This window comes from Hyperolius riggenbachi, chromosome 10, assembly GCF_040937935.1.
Source record: "Hyperolius riggenbachi isolate aHypRig1 chromosome 10, aHypRig1.pri, whole genome shotgun sequence".
NCBI lineage: Eukaryota > Metazoa > Chordata > Amphibia > Anura > Hyperoliidae > Hyperolius > Hyperolius riggenbachi.
In genome coordinates this window covers 88557637-88578115 of record NC_090655.1, presented here as the reverse complement: position 1 = coordinate 88578115, position 20479 = coordinate 88557637, and the positions used below count along the sequence as shown (strand labels likewise).

At 43.7% G+C, this 20479-nt stretch overlaps 1 protein-coding gene across 4 annotated transcripts in view; it reads left to right on the top strand.

Moving 5' to 3' along the window:
- The window catches only part of BICC1 (BicC family RNA binding protein 1), a 376259-nt gene that overhangs the window by 130754 nt on the left and 225026 nt on the right, over positions 1-20479 (top strand). For all 4 annotated transcript variants that reach the window (XM_068255070.1, XM_068255069.1, XM_068255072.1 and 1 more), the window contains exon 2: positions 11259-11305. In XM_068255070.1, the coding sequence (XP_068111171.1) occupies positions 11259-11305 (47 nt within the window). The remainder of the gene's footprint in view (positions 1-11258; positions 11306-20479) is intronic.

The window sequence follows — 20479 nt, the reverse complement described above, 5'->3', positions numbered from 1 at the left end:
AGAATTGAACTTCATCCCAATCAGTGGCTGATGTCCCCTTTCCCAGGAGAAATCTTTTCCTTTTCTCAAACGGATCATCAGGTGGGCTCTGTCTATATGGCTGATATTGTGGTAAAACACCTCCCACAGTGTGATGTCAGGACCGTGGTGCTGACATCACACTGGGAGCCTTGTTGCAGCTGTTCGCAACTGTCAAAACAGCAAGTAGCAGCTACTTCCACTGACATCACCTGCCAGCAGTAAAAATGTCACCATGTGATAAATGTCAGAATGTAAGTCAGGGAGAGGAAAGAAAACGGGCAAGCACTCACTAAATCATTTATACATAATTATTGTAAAAAAATTTAAAAGTTAAGCATTTTGTTCATTATGTTATTTTTACTGGAGTTCTTCTTCTTTAAGTGAAAAAAGTGAATTGGATCAGGGTAATTTTGTTTTCATTTTCAATAAGTTTATTTAATCACAGCTATCTGTAGCCTCTACTGTCTGCAGTTTAATGGTTTTTTGACACTGTGCTGGATGCTCAACGCAGCCGTGAATGATTTCATTTTTCTGCACGTATGCAAGTTTTCAAACCACTCAAGCCCTGTAAAAGGAAGCACCCCATGTCTGTGTGCAAGTGATTCCTTGTTCTGGGCATGCACTGTGTAAAAAAAAAAATACAAAAAACTTTCATGTGTACTGGTCATATGGAATTGCAAATTTGCACATGCCAGTGCATATGCACTAGTGCGGATTCACAGGGCCTTCTGGACAATAGGAAATGACTGCCAGGACAGTTGAAAAATGTCTGGAACTGGAAACTGGGGTTAACCCCAGAGCACAGTAAACAGTTTAAAAATTCTTCTATAAAGATCGCATTAAATGTACTTTTTTTACATTTTTGTTCAGGTAGTCTTTAGTAGAATATTTCTGTGCACATTTTAACCCTTTGTGTACCAGCAGTCTCTGGCTCTTTAACCACTTTGTCCACTGCTACAGTATATATACGTAATCTGTGGCACCCTCCAAGCCACCATGACGTAGATGTACTGACTTAATTGCAGCCCTGCTGTGCACGATCGGGTGCGCTTCAGAGCGCACCCTCCAGCACTGTCAGCTGCATTACTAATTGGTGGAAGGGAACATGTTCCCTTTTGGCCAATTAGTCCACCCCCCTCCCATGAACGATCGCTGCAGTAATGAACTGCAGCGATCCTTCATCTGTCCACCTCCGTGCAGAAATAATAAAAAAAAAAACCTCCAGCAAGCAACCTCACTCACCTTACCTCGTTCCTGCGACTATCCTGAAGCCCGAGCCTCCCTTCCCCGCTCTGCATTCAGCCGCGTATTGCCGGTATTGATGTCAAGATCGGCGGTAGCAGTGGATGTGCGCAACGGGGAAGGGGAAATCTGTTCTGTCAATGCCACGCAGCCACCTGCAGGACGTAGGTTTCTGCCAAAGCAGCCCGAGTTGGTTAAGGTATCCTGGCCAGTTTCTGAAATATATATATAACCCATCAAAACAAACACTGTATGCCCCAACCCCTCAATATATAGATCCATATCGAACAAGTTCATGTATTACGGGCTTTTGTTTTATGTGGCGCCAAACACACAGTATATAATTATCGTTATCACTTTACTCTTGCATCATCTTCATTCTTTTGAATGAAAAATGTAGGTTTGGGAACAGGTGCACAACAAACAGCCTGACACGTGATTCACGGCTAAAAGCTGCTTCCTCAGAGGCTCGCGATATAGGATATAGGATATAAAGGCTGTCTGTTGTGAACTGGATTCTGCAAGAATAAAGCAATAATGTTAATTTATACTGTGGCCTCAATTCACTAAGCTTTATCAAACACTTTATCGAACGTTTGGTAATTTGCTGTTTGAACATTTTATCGATAAAACATTCAATAAATATAGAACACCGTTGATAATTTATCTCATGGGTAAAATCTAATTTTTAATTCACTAAGGTGTTATGTTTATCGAATGTTTTATCGATAAAATGTTCAAAAAGCAAATTATCAAACGTTCGATAAAGTGTTTGATAAAGCTTAGTGAATTGAGGGCTGTGTGGACTTTCTGAAGCATGCCTACATGCAGTGAACTGGGCCATCACTGCTGATCCTTTGTCTCTTTCTCTCTGCGCTGTGCCATAATACAGCAGCCTCGGCTCTTGCCTTTTGGACATCTTCCCTCCTTACCTTCACCTTCCAACCCACTCTTCCCCTCCTTTCTGAGCCTGTTTGAGCCAAAACCAATTCTGGGTACAACTCCTGTGTACTTGGCAAAGGATTCTGATATAGTTTGTCTAACTTTGCCCAGATAATGTTGGTTTCATCATGAAAGGCACAGAAACTAACCAGCCCACAAGACTACCGTTGGACATCTCCGGGTCACTCTGGGACTGCGATGTATATTGAATAATGTATAATATAATGTAACGTAATGCAAACTGTTGCTCCATGCTTGGCAAAATAAATGATTCTGAAAGGCAAAATTAAGTATAAAAGCCTGCTTATTTAAGCATAACATTATGATTTAGTAGTAACAACCCTTCAATAAATACTTCAGGTTGGATTTTTTTTGTGCTGTCCTGAAGCAGTACTCCCCTTTAGGAGTGTATTACAAAAATTAAGTTGGTTCTTTTGTATCTGTATGCTTGACAGCAGCTCTGCATATGGATTTTATCATGGATGCATCAAGAATTCAAATAGTAGTCACATTAGCTTAGCCCCAGATGCTATAAATTGAAAACCTGGTGTTACGGTGAAGTGTAGTTTAAGGTCATGACGTAAGCTGAATACTTTAGGTTATGTTTTAGTTTGACTATGTCAAGTATGATGGTATGGTAAATATTTATATGACTGAATGATTCACTTTAGCTCAATTTTGCTTATGTAGAACCCTAGCTAGTTCTATTTTGCTTTATGTAGGGGCTATTTTTTAAGTAAATAATAATCCCTGTTTTTGAACCGGAGTAAGAAGTCTTCTTAGTCCCGGTTTTTAAGTGTCCTTAAACTTAGTGATGTGTGGGGAGTTGATTGAATCTGATATATTGCCGTGCTTGGTTATACTCCCTCTAGTCAGGTGTAGAATAGCGCCTGTTTAAAAAGGGTGCCAAATATAGAAGTTATCTTAATCGGCTAATAAAATGGGTGCTAGGAAATGCTGTAAAATATTGTTTATAATACAGATATGCTGCTATCCCACACATTGCGTCTAGTAAAATGGGCACCAGGAAACACGATAAGATCTGTTAATTTACTGATATTTTACTACTTCATTTAGTAGTATTGTTCTTTTATTATGACCTAAACTCTCTAATCTCACACAGAACCCTTCTCTGGTGGACGCCTAACCTTAAATCACCCCCAACCCATGGGCAACTAACCTTAACTCCTCTTGGTGGGCAACTAACCTTAAATGGAAGGTCCGAGCAAAATAAAAAAAAAATCTACTTTACCTGGGGCTTTCTCCAGCCCCTGGCAGCCGATATGTCCCTCGCAGCAGCTCCGCTCCCAGTCTGTGTCCCGGGGTCCCCTCTGTTGCAGATGTCGACCTTGCCAGGCTCGCAATCTGTGTAGGACCGTGCAGACCACGTGAGCGTGAACGCTCCAGGCTATGTGAGCGTGGCCATGCACAGTAGATGCCGGTCAGCATCTGCAACGGTAGGGACCCTGGGCCACCGGCTGGGAGCGGCGCTGCAGCCAGGGACATATCGGTGGCCAGGGACAACTAACCGTAACACCCCTCTGGTTGACAACTAACCATGCAGCTTTACACCAGTCTTCTAACAAACCTTTACTGGAATTAAGCGTCCCCTCTGGGTATGGTACATTGTACAGGTATTTAAAGGGAACCTAAACTGAGGATATAGATTTTTCCTTTTAAAATACTAGTTGCCTGACTCCTGCTGATCCTGTGTCTCTAATACTTTCAGCCACAGCCCCTGAACAAGCATGCAGATTAGGTGCTCTGACTGAAGTCATACTGGATTAGCTGCATGCTTGTTTCAGATGTGTGATGCAGCCACTACCGCGGCTAGAGATCAACTGGTAATGTTTAAAAGGAAAAATTAATATACCTCTCAGTTTAGGTTCCATTTAAGCATATTGCCTGGTAGAGTGGGACTCGCCAGTTCAGGGATACACTGTTGCTATTGGTGAGGTTGTGCAGTTAGTAGCTTCAGAAAGTATTCAGACCTTTTCTGCTCTTTCTCAGTTTTCTTTTTCTGCCTGATGCTACAGTCCTTTACATTTGTTTCACTAATTTACACTCAGTACCCCATAATGAGAAAAACAGAAAACAAAATTTGAGACTTTTTTTTTTTTTTTTTTGTAAAGGTTTTATAAACCATGACCCAAAATGCCCTTGCATCTGTTAATTGCTTGACTTTTATCTTAAAACTGCTTCCATAGGGTTTTTTTTTTTTTTGTTTTTGACTTACCAGCTAGGATTTACAATGATCCTGTATTGGCTGGGATTCAAAGGCTGTCCTATTTCCTTTTAATCAATGAAGTTGCCTGGCTGTCCTTATCTTTTTGGCTTCTTTTGTGTCTTAATCGTATACCCGAATACAGGAAAATGACTAGTCAGACTTTAGTTGGTGCACCGGATTTGTATAGTGAAAAAGAAAATGTGGTACACGCCTTATCTTTCCCTCCAACTTTGTCACTTTATGGACTAAGGTTTAACCTCCCTGGCGGTATTGACGGTTATACACGTCAATACAAAACATGCTGTGAACAGTATTGCCATGCATACATGTCAATACTCTCCTGCACTGTATACTAGACCCTTGCTTGATGCATTTTGGCACGTTACAAAAAAGGTTATGAAAATTAATTTGATAACTTTTTTGCACAGAAATCTTGGGGAAATTGAATTGAAGTTGTATGCAGCAAACTGAACCAGTGTTGGGGCGCAGGCCATGGCAAAGAGGGCTAGCTCACCTATGTCGTCCCCTCTCTGATGTGCTGCATGCTGCTCTCCATCTTCCTGAAACACTTTCACCAGTTTTCTTCACTCTGGTTTAAGCACCCCTTCTCCCACAACACCTTTTAGTCCTTGGCTATTTCAGAACCCAGTGGTGATGGCATCTATATGAGTTCTGAGACTATCTACTATTAAAAGTGGTTTCCTTGGAACCCTTTTTTCCCCCATTTCTGTCTTTTGTGAACCGAAAAAAATCATTGTGATATCAAAACTGCAGCTGTGATGTGTACAGGCCTCAACCAGAAGTAAGCATGGTGATATTTTTTGACAAACTCCGACAGTTGGCTCCTATCACCTTCGATATGTTTCAGCACCTCACTGCAGGTATCCTTTCATTAGAAGTTGTCTTCAGTGGCCTCGGTGGGAGGCAATAAGCAAGAGAAGCTACAGTTTTACTTGTTTTTATTAATTATGACATTTAGCTCTCAGATTATGTTCCTGATATTTTTTCTGCTTTTAAAAACAGGATAAGTCACATTTTATGGTCCATGTGATGAAGTACAACTTTACACGTGTTTCCGATATAATTATTAAAGCCAACTAAGTCTTGCGAACATTAATGGTTAACACCTGTTTCAACCAGTGGTTGTTTTCATTGGAGCGGACTAGTGTAATTCAATAAGTCTTGCAATGAGTTGAAAGAAGATATGGCAGCCCATTGAAGGAACTTTTGGATGCAAATTCTAATAAAGCTATAAAAAGCTGCGTTCAGAAGTAGGATCTAGCTTAGGACCAAAGGCATGTCTGCTTCAGGACTTCTCTTCAGTATAAGTAACAGACTAATCAGCAAGCTCGTGGTGAACCAGAACTCACTGGAGTGTGTAAGGAGCCACAATGGTCCAAAAAGCCCCCTTACTAAAATGCTATGGAAAGCAAGTTTGCTTTAAAACATCACAAATACTTTGTTTTAAGAAAGCAAACTTTTTTGTTTTCCATAGCATTTTAGTAAGGGCGCTTCTTGGACCATTGTAGCTCCTTACACACACACCAATGAGTTTTGGTTCACCATGAGTTTTGCTGGTTAGTCTGAGTGTTTCAAGTCCTACTCCATAGAACCACGTTAATCCATGCCATGCACTGATGAGGATCAATCAGTCTGAAACAATCTCTATGCATTATTTTGGCTCTGAACTATTAACAAGCTGACACATTGCATTCGAGCGGATCTGGAGGTGTGTTTAGCTTCTAAGGGCAGCAATAGTTGATTTGCATGTTTCAGCAGTGATGCACTAGTATAAGTATATGATTGATGTGTGCTCATCAGTGACCTGTTCCAAAGACTTGTCTTCTGTAGAGTTGGGCCGAACGGTTCGCCTGCGAACGGTTCCATGCGAACTTCAGTGGTTCGCGTTCGCGTCCCGCAGGCGAACCTTTGCGGAAGTTCGGTTCGCCCCATAATGCACATGGAGGGTCAACTTTGACCCTCTACATCACAGTCAGCAGGCCCAGTGTAGCCAATTAGGCTACACTAGCCCCTGGAGCCCCGCCCCCCCTTATATAAGGCAGGCAGCGGCGGCCATTAAGGCCACTCGTGTGCCTGCATTAGTCAGAGTAGGGCGAGCTGCTGCAGACTGTCTCTCAGGGAAAGATTAGTTAGACTTAGCTTGTTCCTGTCTGGCTGCATACCTGTTCTGTGAACCCACCACTGCATACCTGTGCTGTGAACCCACCACTGCATACCTGTGCTGTGAACCCACCACTGCATACCTGTGCTGTGAACCCACCACTGCATACCTGTTCTGTTCAGTGGACCCGCCACTGTATACCTGTTCATTGAACCACTGCCACTAATCCTCCTCCCGTGTCCACGCAGTCAAAGACAGGACGCTCCAGCGATCTCATGGTGATGTCGGACATGCGGACGTTCTTTAGTCCAACGCCTCGCCGTAGCCCTTCCGGATCCACCCTCCACCAACGCCTGGAACGGCAGGTAGCCGACTACCTGGCCTTAAGTGTGGATGTAGACACTGCTGTGAACAGCGATGAGGAACCCTTGAACTACTGGGTGCGCAGGCTTGACCTGTGGCCAGAGCTGTCCCAATTTGCCATCCAACTTCTCTCCTGCCCTGCCGCAAGCGTCCTCTCAGAAAGGACCTTCAGCGCAGCTGGAGGCATTGTCACAGAGAAGAGAAGTCGCCTAAGTCACAAAAGTGTTAAGTACCTCACCTTTATCAAAATGAATGAGGCATGGATCCCGGAGGGCTGCTGCCCGCCCCAAGACTAAGTCAGTCCCCGCACATACAGCATCTCTGCCTGCACGCCGTGTGACTGGCTGCCTGGCCTGCCCCAAGAAGACTAAGTCGCTCCCAGTCCCTCCACACAGCATGTCTGCCTGCAGGCCGCTTGACTACCTTCTCCGCCACCACCAACAGGGTCCGGGACTCCAGGCGGATTGCTGAATTTTTTAGGCCGCTGCTAGCAGCGGCCGCTGTAATAATTTTCCGGGTGCGTGTACATGACTGCCTAATTTTTCTGGCTGCACTGCGGGCAGCTGCAACAACAAAAGAAAAGGCATGTACATGCGCCCATTCCCCTTCGTGATCATTACCTTGCCGTGGTGAAGGGGCTTGCGTATCACAATGGAGCAATGACCGGCGCCTAGATGAGTGTCTCGGGGGGCACACCCACGATAATAAGGTCGTTGCCTCATTGTGGTCAGACCAAATTTGATCAGCTGGACAGTCACTGTTCTGTCATTCAGCTACATCAGCCAGATGACCATATGGGCTGTAAAGCCACCAAAACCTGCACTCTCGCCATGGTGCGCACCAGTAAAGCACGGCCGTCACTACACAAACAGCTGTTTGCGGTGCGTTACACGATGAGTTTGGTGTGTCAGTGTGAAGCAGTACCTTAAATACACTACCTGATTGATGTATACACATGCAAGATGTTTGAAAGCACTTTAGGCCTGTCATTTAGCATTCAATGTGATTTCTGCCCTTAAAACGCTGCTTTGCGTCAAATCCAGATTTTTCCCGGGGACTTTTGGCATGTATCCCACTCCGCCATCCCCCCCCTCCAGGTGTTAGACCCCTTGAAACATCTTTTCCATCACTTTTGTGGCCAGCATAATTATTTTTTTTTTTCAAAGTTCGCATCCCCATTGAAGTCTATTGCGGTTCGCGAACTTTAACGCGAACCGAACCTTTCGCGAAAGTTCGCGAACCCGGTTCGCGAACCGAAAATCGGAGGTTCGGCCCAACTCTGGTCTTCTGTTTTGTTTCTGCATGAAGTAACGGGGAATTTGCCTCTAATTTACACAAAGTTGCTTTAAGAACCCCTGACGTCAGGATATGGAGGCTGCCATATTTATTTCCTTTTTAACAATACCAGTTGTCATGGCAGTCTTACTGTCCTTTCTGGCATCAGTTGTGTCTGAATCGCATACCTGAGACAAGCATGAAGCAAATCCAGTCAAACATCTGATCTGCATCCTTGTTCTGGGTCTATGGCTAAAACTGTTAGAGGCAGATGATCATCCGAACAGCCGGGCAATTTGCATTGTTTAAAAGGAAATAAATATGGCAGCCTCCATATCCTCACTTTAGAGGAAACATTACGCGGATGTACAGTAATGCTGGTAATAAACCATGAGTTTTTTCGGCAGCTAGATTTTTTGAAAATTTCCAACAGGTCCGGTCTGATTTCAATAGTTTTTACTGAATTACTTTTTTCATAGACGTGAATGGAAATAAATCAGAGAAACGATCAGAAAATTGATTGGAGAGTTGAACAGAAAAACGATCGGCCAGTTAATCTGCCGAAAAACGAATTGTGTATACCCAGCATAAGGCTTTATTCAATGGAACAATTCACAGCTGGTTTGTGCCCTGCCTGACAGCTGCAGCCATCTTTGATTACTGAAGCTTTCCAATTCAGTAATATCTCATGAGCGACACAGTAACTGCATTAATACTTTACCGCCAAACCTAGCTATGCATGTATGACCATTTCTTCTGCGTGTACTGCAGTGTAGTTGTGGTCTGGGCTCAGCTGTTGGGTGGCTGAACTGTGCAGTAACCTTTTAGTAGCTGCTCAGTTTGAAACTGTTAGTAGTTTTTCTGTGAAAACTAAATCCTGTGTTTTGGGGCCATATGCAATTAACTTTTTCTCCTGAGTTTTCTCCAAGGTGATGATTTTAAACTTGTTGATAGAATGTCTTTAAAGCCACCAGAAAGCAAGAAAATGCTCAAAATAACTGAAAGTACTTTTTCACCTACTTTGCGGTACTTTTTCAGTTGAAAAGTGGTGGAAACTTCTTTAAAATAGAAGATGAAAAAATATCTCCTAGGAGACCTCAGGAGAAAAAATGAATTGCATATAGCCCCTGGTCTTTAAACCCCAACTGCTGCTTCCATAGCTCCTGGGAAGGGTAGGTCAGCTGAAGGAGTTAACCTTATCTACTTGTTTGTGTAGGCGTAACATCTTTGTAGGAAGTTGGACTGACACTCACCCTGCAGACAGTCTGCTAGACCTTCCTTTAGCCGTTGTCAGGGCCGGATTTACAACTCAGGAGCCTCTAGGCACAGGGGTTCTGGCGCCCTAAGCTCTGCCCCTCAACCCAGGCCACACCCACAACTGCAGCAAAGTTTCTACGCTTAAAGCTAATGTGAACCGATATTAAAAGAAAAAAAAAAAAAGTCAGATACTCGCCTAAGGAGAGGGAAGGCTCGGTCCTAATGAGCCTTCCCTCTCCGGGTGCCCTCGGTGCTGCGTTGGCTCCCCCGTTCGCATCTGCCGCTGCGGGGACTTCGGGAGCCGAGTCCTCCCGAAGACAGGCGGCTCCATACTGCGCACTCGCAAGTGCGTCATAGAGGGCGCTCGCGCGTGCGCAGTGTTGAGTGGCCCGCCTTTGGAGCACTAAGGCTCCTGAAGCATTTCCAAAGCCTCCCTTCGGCCGGGAAACAGCGGTATTTGACCGAAATGGTCGAATACCACTACGGGGGAGCCAGTGCAACGACTGGGACCGGGAGAGGACCCAGAGCCTCCCTCTCCTTATTTTTTTTTATTTATTTATTGTATTTATATAGGTACGTATCTGACTTTAATATTTAAAAATGGGTTCCCATTCACTTTAAAAAGCGCTCTACTGTGAAAGATGCCTGCCAATTATGACATGGCATGCATGATGCATGCTAAAGAACTGTGTCAATTACTGTGGATTTCTGCCTCTCTCTGGTCTGTGTCATTGCCTGAGTGCCACAGCAAGTTGGTCTCACTCTCAATTCCAGGGACCACCTGTCTGTCTGTCACACTATGCCACACACGTGTGCAGACAGCTTCCAGACCCCAATACTGCACACACACGCACGCACGCGGGGCGGAGCTGTAACTATACAGACAGTGCAGCCGGCCAGGGCTATCTCCCGTATCCTACTGTTGCCTCCGCCCCCCTCCCCGCCTGTCACTTCAAAACACATCAGCTATCTTACTGGACAGCCAGGGGTCGGCGGGGCGGAGCTTCTTCCTACCTGGCTGTGCTGCACCTGCACCATGAGTTGTCCTCTTCTCTGTCCCCCAGATCACACCGGCGCAGCCAGGTTAATTTCGCCGGGATGAATGCACCGACCTCGCGGCCGCCCACATGGTAAGTCAGCCTCAGATCTCCATTGGGCTGCAGACAATCGCGCCGCCCCCTGCCGCCTATGCACGCAGCAGCTGCTGTCAAGTTGCAGCGCTGCGTGCAGGCTTGAATACGGCGGTGGCCGGGGAGAGCGGCATGTAAGGACTAAGTGTGTGTCACTAGCTGCCCGCCCCTCGCTGTAGTTGTGGCCGAACACGCGGCCGCCGGATCGGGATACAAAAAGGAGGCGGGCGGCTCTGGCTTTAGTGTTATTTTTTCTACTTCCCATCTTAAAGGGACATACTTTAAACCCGCCCCTTGGCCAATCAGGCGCCTGTAGGCACGTGCCTTATGGTAAATCCGGCCCTGGCCGTTGTACAACACTGATTTAAAAAAGTTGACCAGAAATGATGTGAAGAGTATTCAGGGGTTGAAGTTTTTTCTTTCTTGAAGTTCTTGTGAATACCTGGACTCTGATCTGACTGATGCGGGGTTCCTCACCAGCACAAATGCAGTAATTTAAGCATCCCACTTTTGACTCTTCCTTGAACCAATATGAAAGTTGTCAGATGTTCCCACGTGATTTAATTATAACTTTCATTCATCTATAGCAGAGTTCTAGCATTCTCTTACAGCCATGGTGTCTATTATTTGTACAGCGTCTTTCACGTCACTGAATACTACTTTTCCTTTTATTTTGCAGCTGCTGCAGAGGGAAAAGGCAAAAGTGGTGAAGATTTCTTTCAGAAGGTAAGATTTTCCATACATTTGACATGTATTCAAGCTTTATAATAGCAGGGTAATTTAAAGAAATGAACATAACTACTGGTAATTATTCGAAGCATACATATTGAAGATCCATTAAGATTGGCTTATTTGTGGTGGATAAGTTACTTGCATCTTGTTCTCATTTTGGAAAGTGTTTTTATTATGATTTTTAGTCATGCAAGTGTGTTTTTGTTTTTAACAACTTTCTAGACTATAGTTAATTAAAACCTCTCCCTGTGCAGCAGTCTTCATTTATTCAGATGATCTGTTTACAGGGATTTCCTAAAAAGATGAGTTATGTCACAGACACTAGTCTGAGTTATCTTACTGCTGCCTATATTCACAATTTGTTAGACAGGTAAGTATTGCTGCAGGGGTCTTTGCTGATGCCCCCTCCCAAAAAAAATACATATGTATCATGGGGTGTAGCTATCCCACAGGACTTGCACTATCAGTGATACTGAACCAATTGAATATTTCAGGCATACAGTTGTTTACTAGTGTCTTGATAGACAAACTGTCAGTGTTGAAGATTGGCCTATTAATATACAGCCAAACTAATATGTGAAATGCGTAACATACATAATCCCCATAGGGGACATGAATGCCTTCATAGAAGGTAGCTGGGTCAGAATATTATCACCATTAGAGTGTGTAAGCAGTGCAATATAGATGCCCAGAGAGTGCCACTCAACAATTGTTTCATCTCATAAACGAGGTGTCGTCAGGAGTTTGTGATACGCAACATTTACAGTATGTACAACTCAACCCTCCACCCAACCAACAGATTCCCCCAGCAAAGCGCTCAAGTCAGAGCTGAGTGTGTAGTCATGCGGATTGCTTAAAGAGAATCTGTATTGTTAAAATCACACAAAAGTAAACATACCAGTGTGTTAGGGGACATCTACTATTACCCTCTGTCACAATTTCGCCGCTCCTCGCCGCATTAAGTGGTTAAAAATAGTTTTAAAAAGTTTGTTTATAAAAAAACAAAATGGCCACCAAAACAGGAAGTAGGTTGATGTACAGTATGTCCACACATAGAAAATACATTCATACACAAGCAGGCTGTATACACCCTTCCTTTTGAATCTCAAGAGATCATTTGTGTGTTTCTTTCCCCCTGCAGCTATCACCCACTGAAGTGTCAGGCTGTTTCTTCCTGCAGAGTGCAGACAGCTCTGCCTGTATGGAATTCCTCAGTATGTGAAAGCCCAGCCAGCTCAGAGGAGGATTTATCCAGCTTGTAAAAGATGAGAAGAGAGAAGCTGACCTAATCTAAATAGACAAGACAAATAACATTTATATTGCGCTTTTCTCCTTGCGGACTCAAAGCGCCAGAGCAGAGCAGCAGCCACTAGGGCGCGCTCTATTGGCAGTAGCAGTGTAAGGGAGACTTGCCAAAGGGGCCTGGAGGGGGGAGATACATCACAGAACCACAACACTGAAGAACTTGGCAGCCTTCCAGACACAGGCTGACAAGTCTGACAAGAGAGAGATAAGTTGATTTATTACAGAGATGGTGATGGTAGAACGTGCTGCAGTAAGCCAGAACACATTAGAATAGCTGTTGGAACTTGTAGGATGATAAAAAACAGGATGCAATTTTTGTTACGGAGTCTCTTTAAATAGCACTCTTCATATCCGCCCCCATCAAACACCTCCTCCCTTCCTGTGGATACATATGCTCATTCCTCCCTCACCCTAAATGCCACATTAGTCGGTGCTCTGTATTCCTTAAACCTCTCCTCCACTCGCTAAGTCTTTCTCCGCTATTTGCCAGTGTGTGACGTCACTTCCTGTGACGTCTCATCCGCCGGCCGTGTTTCTCCGCTGATAGGCCCGTTAGACTGGATGGGTTACGTGGCTGCTCATTGGTCATGGCAACTGGTAAACACACGGGGGATTTTTGCCACCCATGCAATTACAAAGAGATGCTGCTCCGATCAACGTACATTCAGATCCTATTTATAAAGGAGATCAAACAGCACTCATATCTGTTGCTTAGTAGGTGCCACTTAAAAGACTTTATTCATAATGCCTCACAGCCTGCGGCTACACACAGTATATTGGATCAGGAACGAGGATCGCAATGTTTCATTCCTCTGGGTCACTGATCCTAGACATTTGTCATCTAACTGTGTGTTGACACCACTAGCGAATCTAAATACCAAGATCACAGAGGGACAACATCAACTGCGAGGGAGGGGAGTGAAACAGGGAAGAAGGGGAGGAGGGGGGGGGGGGGGAGGAGGAGACCGCATCAGAAGTGCATGTGAATGTATTAAAAGGAGGAAATACTGGATCAAACATTGTCATTAGCTAGTAATAGAGTCAAAGGAAACGTCCTATATGAGTGACAAATATAGGTGAGGAGGCTAGGGGGGGGTACCCTTTAAATGAAGCCTTTTACGGAGAAATCCTCATTTAGACCCCGTGGGGCTACAGAATCCAATCGGAAGATCCATGCCAGTTCAAGCTGTAAAAGCTTTTTGTCTAAATCTCCACCCCTTTTGCCCTTTTTCCACTGCTGGACACCCCAAAAAGATAGCCAGTGCATTGGAGGTGTGATGTGCATTCATGTGTTTGGCAACTGAGGTGTCTCTTTTATGTTTATCTCTAAACATAAAAGAGACACCTCAGTTGCCAAACACATGAACAGATAAGTGATGCAGCACCAGTGCAGCACATACCCGCCTCAGAGGCAGGATGCCATGGGCCTGCAGGAAAGAGAAGCTGTCTTGGAGGAAGCAGATGGAGGCAAGCATATAGTGCCAGTGCCTACTATGTGCAATGCATCTCTCCTCTCCAGCTTTGTGCACATGTGGGGGGGGGGGGGGGGGGGGGAAGGGGTCCTTACAATGTATTGCTTCAGGCGGCAAAAGGTCTAGAATCCACCCTGTGAAGACTGCCTAGTTTTATTTGTTTTATCTTAATTTGCAGTTATTGGGATCGGAGTTTGATATTTACAAACGGTTAGATGTGTATCTTTTCAGTTATTGTTTGCTTACTCCTTTTGAATTTATCTAGACGGTCTTAATAGATTCCTTTGAATTCAGCTACCCAGTGGCATAGATAAAAATCCACTCCAGTCTGCTTTATTTCCAGTCTCTTGCTGAGTGCTTTAGAAATCGCTACCTTTATTAACATGGGTGCCAGACATAGGATGTATTATTTCCATGTTTTACTATGATAAAATCCGCTTCCTCAGCTGTGTCCGAGGTCCATGCTTAATATGCCAACTACCTGCAGTGTAGCTATTTATGGCTGTCTGTTCTATAAAGAATGTTGTTCCATTTCTAAAGAAAACATTTTCTTTTTTTTCTGATTAATTCATGAAGTGAGTATTTGATTTATAAGCCTCTTGCAAGCTGCTACACATGTTCCCAATACAATACAGTATGTATGATATCCGACTGCTGGCAATACCGGTGGCAACCAAAAGTACAGTATCTAGATGTAGAATTTGCCAGCACTGAGGAGCCCATTGAGTTTTCTGGAGGTCCTGGCAATCTCAAGGAAAATTCTTAATGCCCATTGCCAGGAACAGATTTCAGTTTAAAGGAAACCAGAGATAAGATTAATGGGTGTATTTATACTTACCTGGAGTTTCCTCCAGCCTCATGAGGTGCGTGGGCTCCCTTTGCCATCCTCTTCAGTCACTCCGTTCACTTGATATGCTCTTGGGTAATCTCTTCTGCACATGCACTACTGCGCACACTCCCCATTGCGCTCTGGGATCATTCTGCACCTGCCCAGCATTTCTAGTAAGAAAAGGGAGTAGTAGGAAAGCAGCCAGTCTGTGCTCTTCAAGTCCCATGATAACACGGAGAACAAAGGAAAGGGTTAGGCAGGTGCTGCCACAGGTGTTTTTGTTTTTCTATTCATTAATTTGCCATATAGGGAAACAGTACGCTGGCTGGTGTTTGAATTCAGCATAGTGTTGCGTTTCACGTGACTGATGCCAAGCCTGAAGTAGGAAGCAACAGTCTCATGAAACGCATGACTCTCAAGACAGTGGACTGCTCCTGACCCCGTCTGCTTGTTCAGTGCTAAGTGGCAGTTGGGAGTATTTTGGTGTTTTAAACCAGCTATTCCGAATTCAAACACTAATCCTGGCAGCAGCAGATAAAAGAATTGCTATTACATGAATACATGTATAACAAGCCAATGATATGACATATTAATGATGCTGTGCAAGTCCTCTAATGTGATGGGTGATCTTTCCTGCTGTGGCACCACACCAGAGATGCATACATTCACCATACAATACACATGTCTTTTGCAAATTCACTGTATGTTCTTACCACTGAAAAAGGCTTTAGAAAAGTATTTCAGAAGGAGATATTCTGAGATAAAAAATAACTCACGCAAACAGGCACTTGAATGAAAGCAAAAGTCCTCAGCAAACACAACCTTTTCCTTTTTTTTTCTATTTATTTATTTATTTTTTTTATGTTTTATTTTTTGTCTGAAGGAAATTCCCTATTTCTAGTACAGAACTTGAAGAATAAATCTCGAGTGGGGGCACAGACAGTACTAAAAACCCAAGAAATTATACTAGTTTCCCTTTTATGCAAGACAGAAATGCATTGTAGCTGGAGTTGCACTTGAACCATTGCAAAAGTGGAAAGTCTCTTTTCATAGGCCATGTCACTGTCAGACTGTAAAATGTTTGTAATATTAGTTTTCCTTACAAATACTTGTTTAGTGGATGTAGCCATTGTTTTTACAAAGTGGAAGAATCTTGGGTGTAGGTGAATCTTACCATCTACGGCCTGTTTTAGACTTGAGTTTGGACAGTAAAGAATTGTACCAACAATTCTTGTTTATGAAACTGGAAATTGCCGAATGCTCATTAAACCTTGAGAAATGTCACTGTGTGCAGAATGCCTAAATTGTTTTTGACCAATTACATTAAAGAAATCTGTCATTTGTTTAAATGTATTAAATTAGTTGAAGTGCATCTGTTACCCATTGACCTAAAACTGCACCCACTGCTGTGCAAAGCCTACAATACTAAAGTATTTACAGGTTTACATTCTATTTTTTTTGTTGTTTTTTGTTTTTTTACTAAACCTTAAATTCACATTTTATGGGTTGTGACTTGCATTATAGACTGTACATGGCTTAGTTCAGCACCATTTTTTACCATGCAATTTTAGTAGGCCAAACATAGAACACAGTTACACTAGTATTTGTACAGTACAAAGCTGTGACCACCGCTCTATAGGGAAGCTGAAGAAGTCAAAACCTGCTTTTTCAGGGTCTATGGCTAAAGTATTAGAGGCAGAGGATCAGGACGACAGCAAGGCAACTGGTAGCGCTTAAAAGGAAATAAGTGTGGCACCAAACATATTCTTCTCAGTTCATGTGTGCTATAAGGCGTGTCTCACTGTCCCCAGCCCTTGTGTGCGAAATTTTACTCGCTCCCTGTCTTAAGGAAGTTGGTAAATCCCTTCAAAATGTACAGGGAAGAATAAACGCCTATATCAAGATTTTACTGCTGCCATTCTGATTCCTTGTGCAGATCCAAGCTCTTGCTTGTTAAATCTGATTTTATTAAAAGGAATTTTAACAGCATATAAAAGGTGTACATCAGTATGATGATCACAGAATGACCAGAGAGTCCATGAGCAGAGTATAACAACCATATGTCAACACTGAACATAACTGGAGTGTCAAACGATAACTATACCTCCTAATATGGAAGAGAAAAGAGCAGAAAAAAGTAAACAAAATGGGTAGCACAGAAACCCAAGTAGGAATGAGAGGAAAAGGGTGGGGGTATGAAAAAAAAACATTTTTTCCCCCAGTGACACAGATGACCGTAGTACCACAAGATCCCATCTCCAGTCTGTCCAAAGATTTGTCAGAGTTGGATTTGGTGAAAGAACAGGGATTTGAAGACTCCTCTTTTACCTTAAAGGACCCAGTTGCTACCGGTAGTTTAATAGGTACAAATTAGTGACAGGTTTATATTAAACTGACTTTACATAATTGAAGTCAGCCTAGTTGAAAATTCTAAAAGGTCTCTGAACCTATGAATTCCTCTGTGTTATGTAAGTAATCTGCCCATATTGGAGCCTGTGCTGTCTCACGCTTGCATGCCTGTCATTTCCATAGCAACTTGTGCAAAACACAAAAGAATTATGTGCATGTTATACACAACTCATCAATGTATGATGAAAGGCAGAATTTTTCCACACCTTCTGTTATTCTATGCTAATCTTTCTATACTCCTGCATATGTAACCATAGTTTTTCCATAGGACCTGATGGGGAAGTTGATAAAATACACATTGCTCCACTACTCCACTACACAAAGTCCAAAGGAGATCAGCATTTTATAAGCAGCTTTAAACCATTGAGCTATGCTGCACAAGCTGCAGGTTGAATGGTAACTGCAATAATACTGGAATAACAATTATGCAGAAATCGCATGATCCAGTAACTAAGTCATGGATCCCCCAGCAAAACTTTAATAAGGCCCCCAATGTTCACCCCCCCTTGGTGCCCTTAACAAATTTAGGGCCCATCTTACAAGGGTCATAGAACAAGTATGGCCATCATGATCTTCACACCCATAACAAATGCAGCCAAAAAAAGTGAATTGAAGTATAGACCCCTGTATCAGAGGCAGGGAAGGTTGGTAGTTGTGGTCCTCCACATCTCCGGGCCCCCCTGCAGTTGCGGCTCCCCCCTAGTTATGCTCCTGAAGTGACCCATGCTGCTACCCAGTTTTTCTATGGGTCTAGTAGGCTCCTCTAGGCTCTGCGAAGCCTGCTGTCTAAACCATCCACCATTGTAGTCTGAAATGTTTTCTAAGTAACCAAGTAAGCAGGGGGGGGGGGGGGGTGTATGACATCTCCTGCATTCTGGGAGCAGGAGGTAATCGGAAGCTCGGCCATGCTGTCATTTCCCAATAATAAATGCTGCTCTATCAAATGAGGGTGGAGAGCAGGAAGTAGGCCATCAGTTTTGTGGCCATGCTACTCTTCACGAAAATGTACCTCTTCCTGTGGTTTTCAATTAGGGCTGTTTTTGAGTATTCCAAGCCATCGCCTGCAGTGCCATTTGCTTTCAGGGCACCACTGCAGTACTTGACAATGGTGACAGCAGTGACTCCCTGCGTACCCTTGCTCGCCACTCTGCTCCTCCTACTTCCCCACAGTCATGGCCAATAAAAAAAGATATCTGCTCTCCACCTAAGATCCCAGATAGCAAAAACAAATATATGAACCCCCTACTACAGCTTGGCCTTAAAATGTATTTAGTACTCACTGCAACATGTGTTCTTGGCACCCACTGCAACCTAGCCCAAAATGTATTTAGCAGTCATTGCAACATGTCACCCATACTCGCATAGCATTTTCTGCAGCTTGGTCCCAAAATGCATTTCACCCACGTTAATGTAGCACCCAGTGGTACTTGTCACCCATTGGGGTGAATGCAGTAAACTGTTGAGCGGAATACGGTGTGTTATGTCTATCCACATGGGTAAAGCAAAATCCATTGCATGTAAAGTATTGCATTCTGCTCTACTCATTGTGCAGTAAGGCTTTACGCACGTTATTCTGCAGTAAGGCTTTACGCACGTTACTCTGCTTAACTCAGTTTATTGCATAAATCCCATTGTAACTTGGCACCCAAATTTACATAACACCCATTGCAACATGGTTGGGCTTTCAAATGTACTTGGCACCCACTGCAACTTGGCCATAAAATGTTTTAACCCACTGCAACTTGGCCCAAAATATACTTACACCCATTTCAACGTATTATAAAGTTCAGCAAGGCATAAGTATATTTGGTGCCCACTGCAACTTGGCACCCAAATATGCTTGGCACCCACTGAAACGTAGCTGCCGGTTCAGCTTGATGCCCAATGCTTAGCACCCACTGCACCCATGTCATGCATATTGGTATCCATTGCTATTAACAAGCACCATATTTTCTACTGTGCTGCTTTGCACGCCAAATAGGTCGAAACAGCCCTGCTTTGGGGCAGGGAGGAGTAGGTGCAGCATGGATCCTACTGTAGTGAAAACTATGTATCACCGCTGAACATGCTGCTCATCTTTGTGCCTCTGAAAGCCAGGCACACATCCAGAACTGCTGTTGTATAGTGAGATACTTGACTTTATGAATGACAAAGCCAATTACTGTGTTTCTCAGCATGTAAGACATACTTTTTCTCCCCAAAAATGGGGAGATAAAGTCTTTGCATCGTATATGCTAATTACAGGGAGTCACCGAGTTATGAACACCCGCCGATGCAGAACGCTGCGAGGTCAGGGACTCCCTGTATTGTTCCCTTTTTGTCTTCCACTCCTGTGTTTCCTCCTCTGCCCCATGTATAGCTATGAGAAGCGACAGCTTGGCTCACCTAATCTATGGCTCCCTCAGCGATCAGACATCTCCTCTCCTTCACTGTGCCTCCAGTGCCGGCTTCTGCTGATGTGATCAGCAGAAGCCGGCACTAGGGGTGCCATAAAGTAAAGCTCTGTGATCACCACAGAAGCTGTGGATTAGGTAGGCCAAGCTGCTGCCTCTTCTCATAAACACTGGGGCAGAGGGGGACACATGGAGTGGGGGACAGAAGGGGACACAGGAGGACACAATCATTGGAAAAGAATTTCTACAAAACTCTTCTGGACCATGGATCAGGTGTAATATATTCTTTCCCTCTAATCCTAGGTGCGCCTTATAGTGTAGGTTGTCTTATATGCTGGAAATTATGGTACTTTACCCATAATCAAGTGTAGAAGTTTATTTATTTATTTTTACAGAAGTCTGTATGCAGTTCTTACAGCAGCCTTTGGGAATATAAATAGTACATTTCTGTTCTGAGACAGTTAACCCTTTGTCAAGTTGGGCTTAGACAAGAGAATGTATGGCTCTTTCCAAATGTCCTTCAGTGTCTGGAGTACAGTCTTTTCTACAAATCTAATAACTGTAAAGTTATTCCTCCTTTTTGAACAAAAACTGTGCAAATTGTCCAGAGTTTATTTTCTTTAACGTTGTTTGGCTTCTTGATGTTGCAGCTCTCCAACTGAAGGAGTGTGCACAAGACGTTCGAAAACCAAAAGCAATTTTGCACGCACTTGTAGCTCAAACTGTTCCATATGCTGCAGTGACGAAGAGTCTTATTCCG